The sequence below is a fragment of the Balaenoptera borealis genome, assembly GCF_965194805.1.
Source record: "Balaenoptera borealis genome assembly, chromosome: 2".
In the NCBI taxonomy this organism is placed as follows: Eukaryota; Metazoa; Chordata; class Mammalia; order Artiodactyla; family Balaenopteridae; genus Balaenoptera; species Balaenoptera borealis.
In genome coordinates this window covers 32,794,322-32,818,899 of record NC_138867.1, presented here as the reverse complement: position 1 = coordinate 32,818,899, position 24,578 = coordinate 32,794,322, and the positions used below count along the sequence as shown (strand labels likewise).

At 36.1% G+C, this 24,578-nt stretch overlaps 1 protein-coding gene and 1 long non-coding RNA gene across 3 annotated transcripts in view; both read right to left on the bottom strand.

The window, feature by feature from the left end:
- WDR70 (WD repeat domain 70) overlaps positions 1-24,578 on the bottom strand; it is a 304,073-nt gene that overhangs the window by 274,255 nt on the left and 5,240 nt on the right. For both annotated transcript variants that reach the window (XM_082382288.1, XM_082382289.1), the window contains exons 4-5: positions 21,280-21,400; positions 9,292-9,490 (exon numbers count right to left, since the gene is read on the bottom strand). In XM_082382288.1, the coding sequence (XP_082238414.1) occupies positions 9,292-9,490; positions 21,280-21,400 (320 nt within the window). The remainder of the gene's footprint in view (positions 1-9,291; positions 9,491-21,279; positions 21,401-24,578) is intronic.
- LOC309624484 lies at positions 10,660-21,270 on the bottom strand. Its single transcript, XR_014241967.1, has 2 exons — positions 15,240-21,270; positions 10,660-14,931 (listed from the first exon to the last, which is right to left on the bottom strand). It is a non-coding gene; the product is annotated as an uncharacterized lncRNA (long non-coding RNA).

Below are 24,578 nucleotides of genomic sequence, written 5' to 3'. Positions count from 1 at the left end.
CATCCATCCTTTGTAATGGAAGCATTGAATTTTAGCTAGAATCCTGGATCCCTAAAGTAAATATTGTATTTCTCATGTGACAGAAAGATATAAAGTTCAAAATGAGTTGCCTTCTTTATCCCTTCTGCTTTCCTGCTGACAAAACTGCAAAAATAATGGCTACAGCTAGAGCGTCCATGTTGAAGCCCACCCATTGATGATGGAAGAACAAAAAGACAGAAGCAGCTTAGATCTGTGATATCCTGGACCTGCAAACTAGCCCTGGTCTATTTAATTCTTTATTTCATTTATGTAAGACAGGAAAAAAAAAAAAGACTTCTATCTGTTTAAGTCACTGTTATTTTCTGTCACCGGCAGCCAAATCAATAATGTACTAACTGATATATAGGTTCACCACTTAACAAAGGCTCAAAGCTCAATGCCACTGCCTTCCAAGTATGGGAGGCAGCACAGTAATGTTAAAAGCATAGACAGCCTGGGTTTGAACAGCAACTCTACCACTAAATAGTGAGATAAGTGAGTAAATGAATAAATTGGGCAAATTATTTAACCTCTGTGGGAAAAAATTTAATATTTACTGATTATTTAGTGGTTCTTACTTCTTTTTTGTACTGAAAAGCTTTATAGTGTTTATTATATTTATATTCAGATGCATCTCTCACTAAGCTTACTTCTAATTTTTGTTGTTGTTCCTGTTGTAAAACAGGTATCTCTTTTTCAATTTTAACCCTTTAAACTAGACACTATTAACCTGTTTTTTTTAGTTTTTTTTTTTTTAAGTCTTTATTGAATTTGTTAGAATATTGCTTCTGTTTTACGTTTTGGTTTTTTGGCCACAAGGCATGTGGCATCTTAGCTCCCCAACCAGGGATCGAACCCGCGCCCACTGCATTGGAAGGTAAAGTCTTAACCACTGGACCGCCAGGGAAGTCTCTTATTAATCTGTTTTGATTAGCCCCTTTTTGTTGTTTGGTAGAGTCATATCAAATACATCAATATTCTCACTTCTTTTAATACTCTTGATTATTTCAGTTTGTTTAATTAGCAAAAATGTCTAGAATAATATAATAATGTGACAGTTACCATCTTTTATTTCTGATTTTAAAGGGAATACCTCTAGTGCTCCTTAATTATGTATAACACTGACTGGTGGTATGAAGCATGAATGAATCATTTAATACAATATTAAAGTTCCCTTTTAGTTTCATTTTTAAATGTTTTTATTAGGAATCATGTTAGTTTTTTTAATTCTCTTTTTGTTATATATTAAAATAGATGAGCATAATGATAAATACCAGGCACCGTTCTAAGGGTTCTATATATATTCATTCACTTATTCAATCATCCACACAACTCGAGTTAAGTGTTTTGTTAGCCCTATTTTACAGAGGAGGAAAGAAAGACACAGAGAGGTTAAGTAATGCCCAAAGTCACACAGCTTGAAAGTGAAAGAGCTCCATCTGTCTTCCAAGTCCATTTCCTTAATCACTACTCTATGTTGCCTCCCTATATCTATCTTTTGTCTCTTTTTATTGCCTGGATTACCATCATAGTGGTCCAGTCAACAGCGGAAGCTGACAGATGACGTACATGGCTACTGATATTGAAGTGATATCAGATTAGACTAAGGTGGTAGTAATGGAGACAGAAATGGAGAGATCTGGTATAAACTTTGAAGACAGAGCTAGTAAGACTAGTTAATGAATTAGAGATTGGATATAGGGTAGGAAGGAAAGAAAGGAATCAATAATGGTGATGAGGTTTTGTGGCTTACCCATAGCAAATACAGAACTTTGTTTCCTGTGTGTTTTATATTAACTTTATGTACCTTGGTTTTCCTTTTTTTCATTCATTCTTCCTAACTTCTGCTTTCTTATAGCATTTCACTTAATTAAATCCTTTTTGGAACAAGGTAAAACACACAAAAAGTAAGTGTACTCACCAGTACTTAAGACATTTTATATTCAATACTGTTCTGTTTGGGTTTTTTTCTATGTCTGTCCTAGATTTTTGAATTAAGATCATAACTGCCTTATAACAGAGGACTGCTGTTTGTACTCCCATCATTTGTTTCTAATGACAGGCACAGTTTATGATCAGTGTGGAAACTGGAAAAGAACAGAAGAGTACAGGGCATAAATAAGCATTATCCTCACTCCCATAATACAGAAGTAAGCAATGGGAGGGATTTTTTTCCATACCGATGCAATATTTAAAGTTTTGAAATCATACTGTCTATACAGTTTTATGCCCTTTCCTATTGCTATTGAAAACTCTTATTAAACATGTCTAATGACTACATAATGCTTTTACATGACTACACAACAATTTACTGGTCCTTCTCCCATTATGAGATATTTCTTTACATTATTTCTAATTGTTTTAATATTTTAAATATGTCAGTTATTTTCAAACTTTTTTTAGACATGGAAACTGTCAAGAGAAAGCTCTGAGGAAGCCTACCATAAAACAGAGCTGACCTTGTTGACTGTAGAGGAGGGACCCAACCCTACCACAACTGCCCCCCAACAGCGTTCCACGGAACACATTCTGAAAACCACCACTACACGCGGTACTATGATAAACATCTATGTGCATAAAGTGTTTTCCAAATTTCCTTAGGCTAGAATCCAAGAAGTGATATTACTAAGTTTAAAGGAAATGAACATTTTTAAGGCTCCTGATATTAATATAGTAATATAGTCTCAATAACTGACACAGCTATTGGCTCAATTCCTAGAATACCTACCTCTTCACAGCCCTTCACAAAATTTGACAATTATAATTTAATAGGTATAATTCAAGATAGGCATAAAAAGACATAAAAATGAGAGAGATTCAAAAGGCCAGGAACTTACCATCTCTCCCATGTCATCTTCAGAAGCAATTAAACACTAATGCTGTTCAGAGACATCAACCTTCACATATCATAAAAGAAACATTTTTCAAAAAATAAAAATCAACATAAGTATTACTTCTAAGCTATCTGGGAGAAAGAATATTCTTGTATGTTTTATATGAAAACTTCAAAGTGGCTTCATTAGCACAGAGAAACAGGTCAGCAATTCCATATCCTTGTTTTTAGGAAACATTATTTTGTAAGCAATAGCCCATGTCCTTAGGCATCCATGAGGCATGATACAGATCATAACCTATGAAGGCACCCTAACTGAGTTAACCTATGACCCCAACTGTGACTATTTAAGTGAGCAGTCACAAGTGGTTTGGGAAGAGGTGCATCAGAATAACCTATGAAGCCTTTTGTTACAACACAAGATTGCAGGAGTTGAGGCAGGTTCACCCTAGTCCTACTTAATTGAGCTCTGGATTACAGAACCTACAAATACATGTTTTTTAATTGTACCAAAGATGATTCTTACGTTCAGATTAAGAATCACTGGGTTATTAAAAATATTTTTCCATTAATTTCAATAATACTTGCTGAAATATTTAGCCACTCAAGTATGTAAATGTGGCTGCTTTCCTACCAAGTAGAATGTCTCTCTAAAAAGTCACAGTGCTTTGCAAGTTTCTGAGCAACAAAAAAAATCAGATTGTATTCAGGAATCCCCATGAGTCAAGCCCACTTGCTGTGGTAGTTTATTTTCCCTCATCTAGGGAATGAGTACCATTACTTGCAATATGACTTGTGTTATCAATAGTTTAATCTTGCAGCAGTGAGGAAAAGGGACTGAAGATCCTGGAGGCAAAAAGATAAGCTAAGTGACCACAGCAAAAGTTCAAGTGGGAAAGCAAATGCCTGAGTTTGATCTTAAATGCTGAATTTAGAATATTGTGGGAGCTTAAATATGGACATGTTTCATGAGTGGTTAGAAAGCTGAATCTGAAGTTCAAATGAAATGAGGTATGCCTCCAGTTGCTCTGAGTGAATAGGAATCATGAGTACAGGAAGATGTAAGAAACTCCACCCAGGCCAAATATGAAATGTTAAGGTACATAAGGACATACCCTCAGGGAATGCTTATGGTTGGAGAAATGTAAGGAAATATGAAGTAGTAAAAGAGGCTCTAGCGGAAATGTAAGCACCTCCAGAGCAGGGATTTGTCTGCATTATTTTCTGCTGTATCCCTAACACCTGCAAAGTACCTGACTCATAAGATGTGCTCAATAAATATCTGCTGAAAAAACAGTCAAAGAGATAGGCAGCAAGCCAACAGTACAGAGAAATGGCAAGGGAAGAGTTTCAAGGAAGAAGAAGTCAATATTGTCCAATAATGCAGAGGTAGGTACAAAATGAGAACTGAGAAGGGGCCTTTGGATATTTGGATTTTGTCACTGGGGATCTCTATGAAATGGTAAGAGCAGAAACTGACAACAAAGGTTGGAGGGGAAACTGACTTAAAGGAAGATTTCAGTATGTTTGCAAGCTTAGAGCCAAGACCAAGTAGAAAGAAAAAGGCTAAAACAAAAGGAAACAAAAAATACAAAAGGTTGATGGTGATGAATCCAAGTATGAGCGAAAAAAGGAAAGGAAACCAAGGGCACCTACAGAATGGTTAAGCCTTAATAAGTAGACGGAACAATTCTGACATATCCCAAACTGTAAAAATACAACTAGCATTCTGAGATATAAAACAATCTCTTATAATTTTGCTTAGCATTACCTCAAACTGATTTCCTGAAGGAACTAAATTAAGTTTCTGAATCAACAAGCAAAGAATTACTAGGCCCTAAGTCCAACCAAACACAAAAACAAAATTCTTTCAAAGGCCAGAAACATTTGAAACTCAGTGTTGAAACACAGGCCCAACACTGCAATGCAAATAAAATGAATCATGCTACCTTGTCTAGATTCCACAATAACATTCATATTCAAGATAGTAATCAACAGATTTCCTTTGCCTATGATCCCTAATTCTACTACTGTTTGATCTAGAAGGCTGCCAATATCCCACTTATCAAATATAATAAAGTAGAAAAGTTTGTTCTCACTCAGACTTAAAAAACAGACTGATGTTGCCACTCATCTACTATCAAACCACAAAGACTTAGTAGTCATCTGTCAAGATATCACAGTGTTTGTGTTCAAGTAATTCTTATTTTACTTAATAACGGCCCCAAAGCGCAAGAGTGATGCTGGCAATTTGAAAATGCCAAAAAGAAGCTATAAAGTGCTTCCTTTAAGTGAAAAGTTGAAAAGTTCTCAACTTGATAAGGAAAAAAATGGTATGCAGAGGTCCCTAGGATCTACAGTAAGAACAAATCTCCTATCTGTGAAATCATGAGGAAGCAAAAAGAAATTCATGCTAGTTTTGCTATCACACCTCAAACTGCAAAAGTTATGACCACAGTGCATGAGAAATGCTTAGTTAAGATCGAAAAGGCATTATACCTGTCCAATAATATATTTTGAGAGAGAGGGAAAGACCGCATTCACATTCAGGCATACCTTGTTTTATTGCTCTTTACTGCATTTTTTACAAATTGAAGGTTTGTGGCAACCCTGCTTGGAGCAAGTCTATTGGCACAATTTTTCCCATGCATTTGCTCACTTCATGTCTCTGGGTCATGTTCTGGTAAATCTCAATATTTCAAACCCTCCACCAGCAAAATGATTACAACTCGCTGAAGGCTCAGATGATGGTTAACGTTTTTTAGCGATAACATATTTTTAAATTAAGGTATGTACATTGTTTTCTTTTAGAGATAATGCTATATTGCACACTTAATGGAGTATAGAACAGTGTAAACGTAACTTTTATATGCACCGGGAAGCCAAAAAAATCATGTGACTTGCTTTATTTCAACATTTGCTTCATTGTGGTGGTCTAGAACCCAACCAGCAATACCTCCAAGGTATGCCAGTAACTTTTACTACAGTACATTGTTATAATTGTTCTATTATAAGTTACTATTGTTAATCTCTTACTGTGCCTAATTTATAAATTAAACTTTATCACAGGTATATATGTATAGGAAAAACATAGTGTATATGTAAGGGTTGGTACCATCCACAGTTTCAGGCATCTACTGGGGTCTTGAAACATATCCCCCTGGATAAGGGGGGATTACTGTATTTCTTCTCTGGATCTGATCTCATCAGCCTCATCTTTCCACTTCCCCCTAGTAAGAAAAAACAGCCATGCACTAATCACATGACATTTCACCACACTATCATGTACTTGCACACATTTAGTTCCTCACTATAGCAACTTTTTTTCTCCTCACAACACCCTTCTTACTTCTATTCTCTCTTCCCCGGTACCTTGCCAGCATTGCAAACCTGCATTCATCAGCTCAGACAAAATACCACAGATTGGGTGGCTTAAAGATTAAAAATTTATTTTCTCACAGTTTTGGAGGCTAGAAGTCCATGACCAAGTGCCAGCAAATTTGGTTTCTGTTGCAGACTTTCTTCCTGGCTTATAAACAGCCAGCTTCTTGCTGTTATGTGCAGACCTAGCTCTCTGGCATCTCTCTTCTTATAAGGAGGCTAATCCTATTTGGATCAGGACCCACCCTTATGACCTAACTTAACCTTGATTATTTCCAAAGAGGCTCATCTCCAAATACAGTCACACTGAAGGTTAGGACTTCAACATATGAATTTGGGGGGCACACAAACATTCATAACAAACAAACATAAGTCATTCTCACATATGATAGTTCAACCTAAATATTACCTACTCTATGAACTACCCAAAATAATTAAACACATCTTTTCCTTGTCCATCACACATTGTGGCCTAGACGTGTGGTTGCTGTTGTTTCTGATTACCCATGTATGCTTGAAAAGAAAATGTTGGATGAAGGTTCTATATATGTTCAATAGATAAAACTTGTGCATTTGTATTGCTAAAATCTATACTCTAATTGCCATCTTAACAATTCCTGAATTGTTTCTGAACAATTTGCCATTATCACTATAGGTTTGTCCATTTCTCCTTATAATTCTGTCAATTTTTGCTTTGATTATATTGTGTTAAAATGCACACAGGTTAAGGACTATCAAATTTCCCTGGAGAATAAATTGTTTCTTTTACCATTAGCTAATGACACTCATTTTATCTTTACATTAATTTTATAATACTAATCGGTTATCTTTCAGTTAGCATTTTCCTGCTGTAGTCTCTTTTATTCCTTTTTCTTTCAACCTTTCTATGTCATTACATTTTAGATGTATCATTCATAAGTAGAATATGCCTGAATTTTTTAATCCAATCTGAGAATTTTTGTCTTTTAAGTAGCAAGTTTAGTCCATTTACATCTATTGTGAATAATGATATACAGCTGACCTTTGAGCAACATGACTTTGAACTGCAGAGGTCCACTTATAAGCAGATTTTTTTTTTAATAGTAAATACTACAGTACTACATGATCCACAGTTGGTTGAATCTGAGGATGTGGAGCCTCAGATGTGGAGGAACCGTGTAAATGGAGGGCTGACTGTAAATTATACTCGGATTTTTGACTGCTCCGAGAGTCGGTGCCCCTAATTCCTGCATTGTTCAAGGGTCAACTGTATTTGTATTCATGCTTACCATCTTATTTTGCAATCTCTATTTACCAAGATTTTCATTTACTTCTTTTTTCCCCTTTACTGTCTTTTTTTGGAATGATTGCGCTTTCTTCAATGGCATATCAAGAGCATTTCAGTGGTAGTATTGCAGACCAATACGGGGGTACATTTTCTTTAGAGAATTTAAAAACAAAAATAAAATCAACTAAAGATGAGACTACTTTTTATTATCAGCAGGTGCTGGCAATTCTAAAATTGTCAGTTTAGAAATTTTTTTTTTTTTTTTTGCTATGATTAGTGCTGAGTTTTGATAACACATACGTAAGCTTCAAATTAGCATATTTTTATTACTTATCTTTTAATAACCATTGCATTCTACACGAAGTTAGTTTGGCGCACTCCCAGTTATACTATCTGCACCACATACATGCACAAATATACTCAGCTACACACATGTTCAGGTAATATTTTTAATGGTTCAGAATCATTCAAGCTTACTTCAAGGGTGGTTTCATATCTCCAATCCCTGGTGTACTTCATGTTGTGCATTTAAACAGTAAGTTCAAAATAAACAATGATTGTAAAGTCAAAGAAACAAAGAGTCTTCCATTCTGCTATAATTTCAATGCCAGGAGAAAAAGACAAAAGATGGTAGACTAGGTCGGCAGAAGAATTCAAAATGGGAATGTTTAAACACCTCAGTTGTTTTCATCAAAAACATTCTAAAGCAATGGATCATTTAATGACAACATCTGCCATTATTTAGCCATTTTCTCTGATTTTTCAGAAGAAACTTTAGAAGTTTTTACCAAATATATTAGAAAATGATGGATTTTCTGGAAGAAGAGATTTTAGTGAAAGTGTTTTAAGAACAGAGATGTTTAAAAGCCACTAGGACTGACATCAAAAGAAAAATGATATGGTCAACACTGCAGTTTCAGGAGTTTATTGTAAAACAAAATTTTTAATGAAACTGCCTGATTTATCCTTATGTTCCTCTTTTCCTAATTTTACATACACATGTGTGCATGAAAAGCTTTCTTTAATAAACTATGAATAGACATAGAATGACAACTTTGGTATACTGTGTAGTAAACACAAATAAGCAAAGAATGCCCATTTTGATGAAGTCACTGACAGATCTGCAAAGGCTGTCAGCTTCTCTTCTGACCATTATTATTTGTTTCAACTCATAATTATGACTGAAAATAATCTGTCACATAGAGAAAGGTGGTATTAAAAAATGATCCATTCTAGGTATCAAAAATACAAAGTACATCAACGGTTTTCTTCATATGTTTTTCCTTCTACTATTTTGGAGGTTACACAATTTCTATTTTTTGGGCATTTACTCTTAAAATTGTAACTTGCAACTTGACTTAAGCTAATCTAAAATTAACTAACATCTCTAGCCTCCATCCAAATAATATGACTTCAAAATGACTGAACTGATTCCACTCTCCTATCTTCCACATTATTGTTCAAAATATTAGATCCACTTTATTTTTAAATCTTCCCAGATTTATTCATCATCAACATGACACTCAATGCTACATAAACTTAATAAAATGCTTATTAACTTTTTAACACATTGCTTCCTACTGTCCATTTATTATTTTTGAGTTCTACTTCCTTATTCCTGAAATACATTCTTTAGAGTTCTTTCAACAAGGGGCTGTCAGTAGTAAACTCAGATTTTTTTTTTAATTTGATCTCATTCATGAATAACTGTCTAGCAGGGAACTGATCTCTACACTACTCTAAAAGACACTACTCCACTGAATTCTTAAATTACTACTGAAATACTTACTTCCTCCTCTTCTGAATCATCATCATCATCATCATCATCATCTTCCACATCTTCACCAAGAGGTGGAGGTAAAGGACCGAGGATATCTTCCTCCATATGATTAACTGGTTCTTCTGCCATTTTAAGGGGTAAAGGGGGGCCAATTAACTCATCATCAGAAGATTCAGAACTCGTTTCACTTTCACTGCTGCTTGTATCCCTGAAAATACAGAAACAGAAACTCATTGCCTTTGCTGAAACAAAGAACGTACTCTGGAGATAATACTGATTCCTCAGGAAACCCTGACTCTCCTTTTAACAACTGAGTTTTTTAAATGTTTTTAAATTTGTAATTCAAACATTGAATGTGTGACTCAAATATTATTTCACCTAAAGAAAGTAAAAAACTTCTTTTATCTATCTTACCTAAATATAAAGTCAGAGACAAAAGCTCAGAGCAATTACATGTTAGAGGCCCATTAGATAATCCTCATTCATAAAGAGCCAGCAGAACAACTGGAATGTGTAAGAAAAACTACTAGATACTACACCATAAGAAAGAAAACTACTGAGATAACCAATGCTTCTATTCACTATATGTGAATACGATCACTGTCTGCCATAGGAGCAAATAAAGTCAGTCATGTAAGAAAGTTAATATTACTCTCAAAATGTTTCAATATATTTTCTGAAATACAAATTATTTCTCAGTGCTAATCCAAGTTTGCTGAGTTGCTAAAATGTTAAACGTGTTGATAGCTTTCCTGGATTGTAAAGATACCTTACCCTAGGGAGTATCATATTGATTCTCAACTGTTTTTCTACCCAACACACCTGAGGACTATTACACACTCTCATTAAAGTCTTTATCAAACACCTCTATACCTTCCGAAGCCACCACCATCCACCATCCCTCTACCTCCCACCCCATCCCAAAAGGTTGAGAATTGCATTCCTAATTATATCAATTAATCTATCAAATATTTTCTAGGATTCAAAGTGTCACTGCCTTCTAATGAAGTATCTCTAGAATATAAGCTCAATGAAAGCAAAAATTTGTCTGTTATGTTCATTGCTGTGGCTCTAGCACCTAAATGATGCCTGACATAGGCAGTCGATAACTACTGAAGAAAAAAAAATGGGATTTTTCTTTTTATTTTCATCTAGGTTCAATATTAAAAGGAATACATACTCACATACATGTTATCCTTATACAAAGATAGGAGCTAGCAAACCTCCATAAAGAGAATTTCTCTTTTTTTCAACAGTTAAGCTCAAGGTGCTCCAGCCCCACAGGCCTTCTTCATAACTGAACACCTGAAGCTTGGTTCAGCCTGAGGGTCTTTGCACTTGCAGTTCCCTCTGCTAAAACACTTGTTACACGGTCTCTTTCTCATCATTCAGGTCTCCTCAAATGTCATCTCCTCAAAGAGGCCTTCAGACACACAGTCCTTTCTAAACTTTCAAACACACCCCCATCAGTCACCATTACCTTAATTACCTTACTTTGATGATCTTTATTATGTACATTGCTAAATTATATTGTTTGATTAGTTATTTAGTTGTTTGTAATCTGTTATCCATCCCCTCAAATGTCCCCACAGCAATATGAGCTGAGATCTCATCTGACTTGCTAAATGCTGTATCACCAATTTCTAAAGCAGTGCCTAACCCACAGCAGATGTTCAATAAATACTTGAATGACTGAATAAATTTGTATTAAAGTATTCATGCTCCCAAATTTTCTCTCTTGTGATCAGATCACAAATTTCTGACTGTACTGGTTACAAGTCACAGACTTCCTTAATGCAAAATTAAGGCCACAGAGAGCTCTAAACTGAAATGTTAATCCTTAGCACCCATGCTTTAACCCAGTTAACTAGTTCAAAAATAATTATTGAACTGGGAACTAAACAGAACCATATAGATTTCATGGCTGATTATGCAGGCCTAATACCCACATGAAACTTGATAGAATGTATCAGCTTCTAATTCTGCTTCTAGCTTTTTGCTGCTAATGTGCACAAGCCAAAAAAAATGAACCATTTTTAACATATTTTCAATATCCTGAAAAACAAAGTCCATGAAATTATGTCCAAAAATGTCCCTGACTGAAAACAGAATACATTCCATGTTTAAAATATGCCTTGGGCTTCCCTGGTGGCGCAGTGTTTAAGAATCCGCCGGCCAATGCAGGGGACACGGGTTTGAGCCCTGGTCTGGGAAGATCCCACATGCCGCGGAGCAACTAAGCCCATGAGCCACAACTACTGAGCCTGCGCGTCTGGAGCCTGTGCTCCGCAACGGGAGAGGCCTGCGCACCGCGATGAAGAGTGGCCCCCGCTCGCCGCAACTGGAGAAAGCCCTCGCACAGAAATGAAGACCCAACACAGCCAAAAATAAATAAATTAATTAATTAAAAAAAAATATGCCTTGATTCAATGTGGTACCCAAATATGAACCAGAGCCTGAGAAACTATATGTACTCGATGAGAAAACAGCTGAGTCAATCCTAACGTTTTCCTCAGCTGACTTTTTTTTCCAGCTGACTTTTTAAGTGAGATTTTAGCTAAGCATTAAATAAGATGTATGGTTGTACAATTTCATTAAATTCATAGGCAAAATTCATTGTTTCTGGTACTACTTTCTTAAAAGGAAGTGCAAATGTCTAAATGAGTCCTACCTTATAAATCTGGACTATATCAGTATTTCTCTACTATCCTACAGCTATTTTTCATAGGATAAATGACGTATTTCTTCTCAGTACTTGATTTCCGAATGATAACTTACACCCATATAATATTTCTTTAAGCCAATAAGAAGGGTAGTTTTAGATTACTGTCTTTCTCTAAACCAAATTTTAACAGCGTTGTAGACATTTTTTAAATTATCTGTATGCATTGTGAAACAGACTCTCAACATGCTACAAAGGAGAAAAACTAACATGAAACATATTTAAAATATATAGGACCAAATGAAATACAGCCAAGAGAGCAGAAGACCAATTCCAGAACTGAATTCAAATTATCATAATAAATAACATATATAATAAGTGTGCATTTTAAAAAAAACAGTGAAGAAAATGATCACCATATAATGAATGCTGAACATTCATAAAATAAAATAGAAAACTACTCTGGAATCACACCTTACGTTACACATTAGAATCACCAAGATGGGACTTCCCTGTGGCGTAGTGGTTAAGAATCTGCCTGCCAACGCAGGGGACACAGGTTCGAGCCCTGGTCCGGGAAGATCCCACAAGCCGTGGAGCAACTAAGCCCGTGCGCCACAACTACTGAGCCTGCGCTCTAGAGCCCACAAGCCACAACTACTGAAGCCCACGTGCCACAACTACTGAAGCCCACCCGCCTACAGCCCGTGCTCCACAACAAGAGAAGCCACCGCAATTAAGAAGCCCATGCACTGCAACGAAGAGTAGTCCCCACTCGCCACAACTAGAGAAAGCCCGCGCGCAGCAACAAAGACCCAATGCAGCCAAAAATAAATAAATAAATTTATTAAAAAAAAAAAAAAGAAGAATCACCAAGATGGGTCAAAAATCAAACCAAAACAAAAACAAAAACAAAAAAATTGGACCCCTACCTCACATCATATACATAATGAACTCAAAATGGATAAATAACCAAAAATGTAAGAGCCAAAGCTATGTTTTTTAGAAGAAAGCAGGAGAAATCTTCATGACCTATAATTTGGCAATGGCTTCTTAGATATGACATGAAAAACATGATCAACAAAAAGAAAAAATAGGTAAGTTGGCCTTCACCAAAATTAAAAGCTTTCATACATCAAAGAATATTATTAAGAAAGTAAAAAAACAATCTAAAGAATGAATAAAATATTTGCAAATCACACATCTGATGAGTTAATAATCAGAATGTATAAAGAATTCCTACAACTTAACAACAGAAATACAAACAACACAATTTTTAAATGGGCAAAGGACTTGAATATGCATTTCTCAAAAGAAGATATACAAAAGATCAATAAGCATATCAAAAAATGCTCAACATCATTAGACATTAGGGAAATGAAAATAAAAACTACAAGGAGGGACTTTCTTGGTGGTCCAGTGGTTAAGAATCTGTCTTCCAATGCAGGGGACGTGGGTTCAATCCCTGGTCGGAGAACTAGGATCCCACATGCGGCGGGACAACTAAGCCCACGCACCACACCTAGAGAGCCCGCGTGCCCCAACTACAGAGCCCATGTGCCCTGGAGCCTGCACGCCACAACTAGAGAGAAGCCCGCATGCTGCAACGAAAGGTCCCACAAGCGGCAACCAAGACCTGACACAGCCAAAAATAAATAAATATATTGAAAAAAAAAAAAAAAACTACAAGGAGATACCACTTCCCACCTACCAGGATGACTATAATAAAAACAAAACAAAAGGGAAAGTAACAAGTGATGGCAAGAACGTGGAGAAATTGGAACCCTCACACATTGCTGGTGGGAATGTAAAATGGCACAGCCACGGTGGAAAACAGCTTGGCAGTTTTTCAAAAAGTTAAACATAAAATTACCATACGACCCAGAAATTTCACTCGTAGGCGTATACCCAAAAGAATTAAAATCAAAGCCTCAGATACTTGTATGCCAATGTTCACTGCACTCACAATACCCAAAAGATGGAAACCCAAGTGTTCATCAATGAAAGATGGGGAATTACTGCTTAATGGCTAAAGTTTCTGTTTAGAGTGATAAAATTTTTGGAAATAGATAGTGATGATGGCTGTACAACATTATAAACATTACTAATGCCTCTAAATTGTATAAATTGTTTAAAATGGAAATTCTTATGTTAAAAAAATTTTTGCCCCAATTCAAAAAATCAAGACACCATAGTAAAAGAAAACCTTTAGAAATACAGAGGTAAATGGAAGAAAAAAATGCTAAAAAAAAATTTTAATCGTTTCCTCTGGGAAGCAAGAATCATGAGCAGGGAGAAATGAGACTTTATAATGTTTGATTTTGTAATGTGTATACCTTACTTCGATAAAAATTTAAAAGATCAGTGGTTGCTAAGGGTTTGTGGGGAGGGAGGGATGAAGAGGTGGAACACAGAGGATGGTGAAGGCAGTGAAACTACTCTGATTGATACCACAGTGGTGGATACACGTCATTACAAATTTGTGCAAACTGACAGAATGTACAACATCAAAGAGTGAACCCTCGTGTAAACTCTGGATTCTGAGTGATGAAGATGTGTCAGTGTAGGTTCACCAACTGTAACAAATATACCACTCTGGTGGGGGCTGTTGATAATGGAGGAGGCTATGCATGTACTGGGCCAGGTGATATATGGAAAACTCTCTGTACCTTCGGCTCAATTTTGTTGTGAACCTAAAACTGCTCTAAAAAAAATTCTACTGAATTTTTTTTTAATTAAAAATAAAGGGGCTGGGGAAATTGATTATTCATATGGAGCAAAAAATAAAAATGAATAACATCTTTACATTACCCACAAAAAGTTAATCCTATGTTGATTTAAGACCTAAATATGGAAAACAAAACTTAAAAACTTTAGATAAAAATATAGAAAGTTATCTTTATGACCTCAGAGTAAGGACTCATTTCTTAAACAAAACACAAAAGCACACATCACAAAAGAAAAGGTTAAAATAAGAATATATTGGGCTTCCCTGGTGGGGCAGTGGTTGAGAATCTGCCTGCCAACGCAGGGGACACGGGTTCAAGCCCTGGTCTGGGAAGATCCCACATGCCGCGGAGCAACTAGGCCCGTGAGCCACAACTACTGAGCCTGTGCATCTGGAGCTTGTGCTCCGCAACAAGAGAGGCCGCGATGGTGAGAGGCCCGCGCACCGCGATGAAGAGTGGCCCCCACTTGCCGCGACTAGAGAAAGCCCTCGCACAGAAACGAAGACCCAACACAGCCAAAAATAAATTAATTAATTAATTAAAAAAAAAAAAAAGAATATATTAACATTTGAAACTTATTTTTAAAAAAATACCACTGAAAAACAAAAAAATAGTAATAGTAAACCACCAATTAAGGGGAGAACACAAGGAACCCGACAGAAAATCTTGCAGAAGACATAGTTCTTACTATATCTTCAGAAGAAAAAATATATGACCAGTAAACTTTTGAAATGATGATGTACAACCACACTGGTAATCATCAAAATGCAAATGAACACTATAAGGATACCACCTCACAACAATCAGATTGGCAAAAATAAAAATGTCTAACAATAACAAGTGTTGATGAGGATGTGGAGCAACGGGAACTCTTACACTCTGCTGGTGGGAAAGTAAGTGGGTACAAACTCTTTAGAAAACAACTAAGCCAAATCTAAACGTGTACTTACTCAAAGACCTAGCAAGTCCACTACTAGGTATATACTCTAAAGAAACTTTTGTACAGTAAAACAGAGGATAGCTATAAGGAGACCTCTAAAAGCATATTTTATAATAGTATAGAAAAACAGCAACCTAAATTGACTAGACAATGGATAAACTGTAGTATATTTCTAAGTGCACTTAGAAAACTAAAATGCACTGAAAATGAAATGAACTATAGATTCACTTGTCAACATGAATGTGAAAAACCTCTTGCTGAATAAAAAAAGCAAACTGAAAAAATACATTCATTACAGCATTAATGACATCCATATAAAATAAGAAATCATACAAAACAACATGTATTTAGGAATACACTCATATATAATAAAATTATTAAAAACAGGAAGGAAAGATAAATACAGGGAAGGTTTCCCTTGTGGAGCAAAGGAGTAGGGAGTGGATTTCAAAGCACTGATAAAGTTCTACACACTGTCTCACATGCTGGGTGTTTGTTTCATTGTTCTCTTTACTTTAAATGAAGGATATCTAAAGTTTTATATGTATGACAAACTTCGTAACAAAAATTTTTTGTCTAATTAAGGGGAAAAACATCCCTAACCTTACAGTGTCCACAATCCTATAAAAGAACACACTACAGAAACAGTACATGATAAGTGTACAACATGCTAAGTGCCACACTAGACACTAGGGAGAAAGATTTTAAAATATGCAAAACAATATTATTTAAGTCTTAGGGAAACAGAGATACACAATAAAATTATAAAGAGATACATGGAAAAAATTCAAATTTAGAAGGTTGGCTACTTCTGACAAGAAGGGAAGGGGATGCAAATGAAGATAGTTCTCAGAAGTGTTCACTCCTAATAGCAAAAGTTTACTTCTTGTCTAGTGGGTATTGTACTTTATCACCATTTTGAAAGTCTTAAATACTTCATAATAATTTCTCATTTAAACTCTTAAGGTAATTTTTATTAAATCTAGAAAAAAGAAAATAGCACAACAATCTCTTATGTGTATGTGAAGAAAACTGATTGCCTAAGAGATATATCTTAAATACATTAAAACATTATCAAACAGATGGGAAAATGTTTGTACGATGAAATGTGATATAACATTTTTTAAAGCATGAGAATGAGAAAAAATATCAAATCTAAAAAGTTTATTTACATATAAAATATGAGGTCAAAATTCAAATAAATGGAGAAGTAATCAGATTTATTCAAAAGGAGATATATCAAAATCACAAGAAAAAATGCATAACTTCAAGGCAATTAGAATATGCAAAAATTAAACTTTAAGATGCTTCACTGAGGAAAATTTAACATTTTTCTCTGCCTGTATAATTTACTGTTACTTTTTTCCTAATATATGAGAGAGAATTATTTTTAAGATACCTTAAGCATTTTGAAAGCCACTGGCAAAAGGGTCTTTAAAAGTCCTTAACGACTGTGAATTTTCCTATTTTTTATTAAAAATGTGTTTTACAAAACTTCAATAGAGAATTACCTTTAATTATGGGTTTCTTCCCCCAACGGAAAAGGACACCATGTCCCTTCTCAGGACCAATAAAGACTGCTTCATATAGTGCCAACGCATAGTACTTGTGGTGATCAGCAAAAGAAGTTACCACTTCCTTTATATCTCTGGGAAAACTAAAATCTGATAGTATTTATTTGCTGATCTCTGGTTAGAACTGAAGGTCTTTAAAAAGAAAAAATGAGCTCCTTAGAACAAAATCACTGTCTTTATCCTCTTTCTTTTCTTTCTAACAGAAAACTACACAGTTTCACTAGCTAATGTAAACTTAAACACCTAAATGGGAGTGAAAGAAGTTATCTAATCATAGCTATAAAGAATTCCTAGCCTGTTATGTCCTTATGAATAGGGACCTGTCTTTTTTCTTTTTTCAAAACATTATTTATTTTTATTTTTGGCTGTGTTGTGTCTTCGTTGCTGCATGCGGGCTTTCTCTAGTTGCGGCGAGCGGGGGCTACTCTTCGTTCTGGTGCACGGGCTTCTCACTGCAGTGGCTTCTCTTGTTGCGGAGCATGGGCTCTAGGCGCACGGGCTTCAGTAGTTGCAGCACGCGGGCTAAGCAGTTGCAGTGCATGGGCTCTAGGGCACACATGCTTCAGTAGCTGTGGCTCATGGGCTCTAGAGCACAGGCTCAGTAGTTGTGGCACACGAGCTTAGTTGCTCCGCAGCACGTGGGATCTTCCCGGACCAGTAGTTGTGGCACACGAGCTTAGCTGCTCCGCAGCACGTGGGATCTTCCTGGACCAGAGATCAAACCCGTCTCCCCTGCATTTGCAGGCGGATTCTCAACCACTGCGCCAACAGGGAAGTCCTAGGAACCTATCTTAACTGTCCTTACTTCTTAGAATATAGAATAGAACTCTGCCTCGCCCATAGATGAACTTAAAATATTTTCTTAAAAACAATTCATAGGCAAAAGGTCAGTCACCAATGTTTTGTTTGCATACATTACCAATTCAGTCATTGATTTCAATGGCCTTGTAAAAGTTACTTGATTTCTAGATGTTTCCATGTGTTTCCTTAATATGAAAAATGTTAGAGGCACTAATTTACTAATGTTTTGAATAGTGGAAGCAAAAGTTGCAATACATTTAAGATAACTAACTAAACACTCAGTTATAGCCAGATGGTTCCAACATTTCCCATAACATGAGGCTCGTTCCCAGCACAAAATCACTGTTCCCTAAACTGGAGTTGTGGAATGAGACAATCACAGAACAATAAATTGAGTGAAAAACTTTCGAGGAGCCACGGCAAAAATAGCAATGGTGTTCCAAGTGTCTAAGAAGAAAAAGCACTTAGGGAAGAGAGGAATTTTTTTGTCCTGGTGCTAAATTCAAGAAATAGCTTATTGGATGCACACTAATATAGTAGAAAATATCTTGGACTACAACTTGTAGTGAATAAAGATGGTCTTTTTTTTTTAATTTATTTATTTTGGGCTGCGTTGGGTCTTTGTTGCTGCGTGTGGGCTTTCTCTAGTTGCGGCGAGCGGGGGCTACTCTTCGTTGCAGTGCACGGGCTTCTCATTGCAGTGGCTTCTCTTGTTGTGGAGCACGGGCTCTAGGCACGCGGGCTTCCGTAGTTGTGGCTTGCGGGCTCCCGTAGTTGTGGCTTGCGGGCTTTAGAGCACAGGCTCAGTAGTTGTGGCGCACAGGCTTAGTTTCTCCGTGGCATGTGGGATCTTCCCAGACCAGGGCTCGAACCCATGTCCCTGCATTGGCAGGCGGATTCCTAACCACTGCGCCACCAGAGAAGTCCCTAAAGATGTTCTTAAAATGGCTATTTTTTTAAAAAGGACTTCAAATTTTATTTAGCCACAGTGAAATTATTTCATAGTAACATGATTCAATGCTTAAGCAGAAATAGCTTAAAGACTCCTATAATAGAGATAGAAAATCTACATAAAACATATCTGATGTTAATATAGTCTCAGTTAAGCTTCTGACAGGCTTATTCATCTGCCATGGATTATTCATTCGAGGCCTTCTGAAACAGGGATAAGTAAACTTCCATTCTTTGATCAACAAAATACTGTAATAAAGTTGTATTATTTTATTTTTCTTGATGATCATCTCTATCTTTATATTTGATACAGATGGTCCCCACTTAAAATTTAGACTTAACGATTTTTCAACTCTACAATGATGTGAAAGCAATACGCATTCAGTAGAGACCATACGCTGGATTTTGAATTTTGACCTTTTCCAGGACTGGCGATAAGCAGTACCAAACTCATGATGCTGGGCAGTGGCAGCAAGCCACAGCTCCCAGTCAGCCACGCAATCATCAGGGTAAACAATCAGTACACCTACAACCATTCTGTACCTATACAACCATTCTGTTTTTCACTTTAGTATAGTATTTAGTAAGTTACATGAGATAGCCAATACTTTATTATAAAATAGGCTTTGTGTTCTATGGTTTTGCCCAGATGTAGGCTAATATAAGTGTTCCAAGCACGTTTAAGCTAGACTAGGCTAAGCTTTGATGTTCAGTAGGTTAGGTGTATTAAATGCATTTTCAACTTAAAATATTTGCAATTTATGATGGGTTTATCTGGACATAACCCCATCATAAGTCAAGAAGATCTGTAATTATAATCTCAACAGTAGTTCTGTAATTTTAATCACTAATGACAAAAGTAATGCTGGGTTTTGTTATATCAATAAAATTTATTCTCAATACCAATACTGCACGTTCTTTATCTTTGGACTTTAAAGTTAGTATTGCAGAAAAAACAGAATCAACAAAACTACTGAAATTTTTACAATTTTCAATTAATGGAATCATTTGTTTGTCAAAACCTTAGCAGTAAGATAAATTTCCAAAAACACAACAGTAGGTTTTTGACATCTTAAATCATCCCAAAAGTAAGAAACTAAAGGTAAATATTAAATGTTCCTCTTAGGAAAAAGGGGTTTTTTTTCCTATCATATTGAAACCCAAGGACATTGTGAGACTGACAACTGATATAAAACCATAGACAATGCTAAACTGAATTTTTTGACTAATATAAAGAAAGGACACTCTATAGCAGGGGTTGGCAAACTTTGGCCCAGTGTTTGTTTTTTAAAGATTTACTGAACACAGATAAGCCCATTCATTTACATGTCGTCTATGGCAGAATTGAGTAGTTGAGAAAGAGACCACATGGACCCCAATTCCTAAAATATCTACTATCTGTCCTTGACAGAAAAAGTTTGCTGACCCCTGCTCTTTACTAATATATGCAAAGATACTCATATGCTTCAGAGACTAAATAGATGTTAAGGCTGCACTGTTATGAAAAGGGAGAACCAGACTTGTAGTCCTATATAGATATCCCCTCCCTCCACAAAGAGAAGCTATAGAAAAGACCAACCAACACTATTATGGAGAGATATTCTGCTCAAGAGCCTAGACTGAGATACCTACCAAAGAATGCACCTTCTGGGTGAACAAAAAATGAAATTACATAGTATAAGTGATATTTTGTGTATTTAGATATTTTACGTTTTTCTACTGTAAAAAGAGGAAATAGTGAAATCCACTGGTGAAATTTGCCATGAATAGTTTATGTAACCAATTTGATGACTTAAAATATATCTAAACAACATTAGAATTCTCATATTATTCCACCCAGATTTGATATCTAAATACCTATTTATATTGTTTAAAGTTCTTAGTAATTAAGTTACATAGTATTAAATTTCAATTTAAAGTAATTTTAATGGCTGCTTTCTCCTATAACTCGATAAACTTTATAATGTGCCTCTATTTATATTCTTTCTTATTATCTATTTCCATAAAGGATCCTACCAAAAAAGGTAGGGGAAAGGGACAAAAGATGTAAATGACAAAATAAACATGAAAAAAATAATAAACTTGTCAACATCTTTCCAACTTTACATAGTTATGCTCTGCAGTCAAAAGGCATAGATTTTAATACTACATCTGGAATACTTTAGAAAAAGTCAATTGATTTACAATGTGACAAATGACTTTTTCCTGGTCCTAGACATACACAATTGCCTGAAATGGGAGAAATTATGCAAGCTTTTAGTATCAGGAACTTGCCTAAATTGTGTTATGAACGCCTACAAAAAGGTAGTTTAATAGCATTCTTTTGAGAAAGACAAGCACCTGGAAGATGATTTAGAGCAATCTCTGGCCACATTTGAGCTTGAAGATGTTGGTTCAAGATCTTCGCTTTGCCTTCTTAATTCTTTCTCTCTGTTCATTTCTTCCTCTTTTTCTCTTGCTTCTGAAAAGATTATAAAATTTTTTCAACAGTTAGGCTTCAAAATTTGTTATTATTTAAAACGCTATAAATTAACATAGTTACAAAGATGTAACAGACGTGTTACCAGTAACAGCAAAAAAATTATCCATCTAAATGCCCAACACTGAAAAAATAACTGAAGTTTACTGTGTATCAACATAATATAAAATACAGCCAATAAAAATAGTGATAGAAGAGAAATCCCGGGCAGTCCAGTGGTTAAGACTCAGTGCTTTCACTGCAGTGGCCTGAGTTCAATCCCTGGTCAGGGAACTAAGATCCTACAAGCCACACAGCACAGCCAAAAAAAAAAAAAAAAATAGTAATGGAAAATGTACAAATCTGAGAAAATATAAACAGATATGCTAAGCAAAATTAGCACGTGAACAGTATATGAACCATGACTGTACTATGTAAAAAGATGTGGCAAGTGACCAGAAGAAAGCATTCAAAGGTAAGATTTTAGGTAATCTCACCTTTTAGTTTTAATGTTTTAAACCAAAAATTCAGTACTTCATTCCTTTCTGAATTTCCCAAACTGGATTTTTGGTCAGAGACTTCCTACCAAAATTATGAGGAAAGTTGAATTACATTTAGTTTCCAGAATTGTTTACCTTGGAAAGAAAAAAAAAATTTATCCAAGGAAATCTAATCTTTCTCCTCTGATAATCTCACTCAACAACTGGGGCGGAGGATGGGAAGCACATAGGAAGGAAATTAATTATATGAATAAGGCTTGTTCTCAATTGCCACCATCCTCAATAAACTGAGATAATCTTTAGCATTTATTTCTTAAGTTAATAATGAAGAATAATACACCCAAAGTTAAGCGGTGTCAAAGGGCACTTATTAATTGGAATGTTGTACTCTTTAGGTCTTTTGTTGCTAGGATGTAGAGGATGAGTAACAAGGAGATAGGCAGCAAGTGTCAACACCAGTCTTTTGTTTCAAACATGGAAGATAAAACTCTCCAGGAAGAGGTAAGGCATAGCTCAGATTAATTTTTTTGTGCTCTCCACTGGACTGGGTTAGGAGTTAACAATTCGGCACTCTGATGCTGGAGGAGGCTGAAAACAATAAGAGAAGGATAATGCCCAAATTTAAGAGTGAGCCTGCTGGGCTCCTACCTTCATCCTGCTTCTCCAGACATTCCCTCCATTCCCTCCAGGGTGAGGGGGGATTGGGGAGTGAAGCAGGGAAGGCCACACTTGGACTGTAGGCTCAGGTCTTAGGGGCAGTTCTGACTCTAATCAGGAAACGATACTAAGGCACACATTACTAGCCACCTACACAACAGCCACTTCTCTCTTTCTCCTTGCTAAGAAAACCACAGTTCTCCCTAGGTAAGAAGCAACACTGTGTTTCAGGAGCTGCTGGGCCCCTCCCTGCCCAGAGGGGTTGAAGTTTGATTCCAAGTCAACCATAGTGCTCTTGCAATGGCTGTTTTTGCAACTGATGTGCCACACTAATACCGGCTAATAACATGTGAGGGGAAGTCCGCAGAAGGTACATTTGAGAAAGGTTTTCTTGCTCCTAAAAAGTGTTACACACAAGTCTCCTTTCAGCCTGTGGAGGTGGTCACCTGCATGTAACAAAATTTAGCTGACAAAATTTTGAGACAAGAGGACAGTCTGCTTAGGACAAGCCAACACTCTAAAGCTGGCAAAGCAGAAAAAAGGGGAAAAAACTTCATGTCCTTCATGTCAGGACTCAGAAGACAGGACAGCCCCATTCCAGAGTTCTTGTCATAGTGCAATACTAAACCTTTCTTATTTAAGCAATTTTTTATTAGGTCTTCTATGACTTCTTTGAAAGTAACCATTAGCATCTTAACATCAACCCTAATTTAACAAAAATAATAGCAACTAATACATGGAGCTTACTATGCTATGTACTAGGTATTGTTTTAAGCATTTCCTGTAAATTACTCTTTTAACGCAAACGTAGAGAATGGACTCGAGGACATGAGGGGAAAGGGTAAGCTGGGACAAAGTGAGAGAGTAGCATGGACTTATATATACTACCAAATGTAAAATAGCTAGTGGGAAGCAGCCGCATAGCACAGGGAGATCAGCTCGGTGCTTTGTCACCACCTAGAGGAGTGGGATAGGGAGGGTGGGAGGGAGACTCAAGAGGGAGAAGATATGGGGATATATGTATATGTACAGCTGATTCACTTTGTTATAAAGCAGAAACTAACACACCATTGTAAAGCAATTATACTCCAATAAAGATGTTAAAAAAAAAATTAACTCCTTTAATCTTCATAACAATCTCTGAAGTAGAAACTTTTTTTCTTCAGCTTTATTGGAGTATAATTGACAAATAAAACTGTGAGATATGTAAAGTGCACAATGTGATGATTTGGTACAAAAATACATTGTGATAGAATTCTCCCCATGGAGTCAATGAACACAGCCATCACCCCACATATTGACCTTTTTTTGGGGGGGGGGAGTAATAACATTTAAGTTCTACTATCCTAGCAAATTTCAATTATACAATACAGTTGAAGTAGATATTACTATCCCCACTTTATAGTTGACGAATCCAAGGCAGAGAACTAACAGAGCTATTAAGCCTCAAAGCAGTGAATTGAGGCTCCACAACTGCAACTTTCCTTGATGTGACCAGACTTTCTAGAGACTGTAAAATTATCCAACGACTACTACCTACCTTATAAAACAGTGAGCCTGCCTCTCTCTCCAAACGGCCATAAAGTACAGCCCTTTACTGCTTACTTGTCACCAGACTATCTGGAAAGTATGACCCACCCACCTAGAGTTCCTTCCCAGTGGATGAATACTCCAAACTATCTGCCCCATCCTGGTGAAGATCTAACTTTTTAATTTAAAATTTAACTTTTTTTTTTTTTAACAATAGTAAGGATTTTCTATTCAGAGAGGCTTCTGCTGTCACCTGCTGCTTCATTAAAGCAAGAAGAAAAAAAAAAGAAAAGACATTTTTGAGGAAAAAAATAATTTTTTTCCTCATTGTTGACTGAGGACAAACCAAAATGAAACATAATTCAATAAACTGTAGCTCCCTGACCAAGGGGATCATTTTCATATATTTTTACTGAACGTAGGACCAAGTACACTGTAAACACTGTAAAAATGCTCCATATGTTCCCTTAACAAAAGTGAATTAACCTACCCCC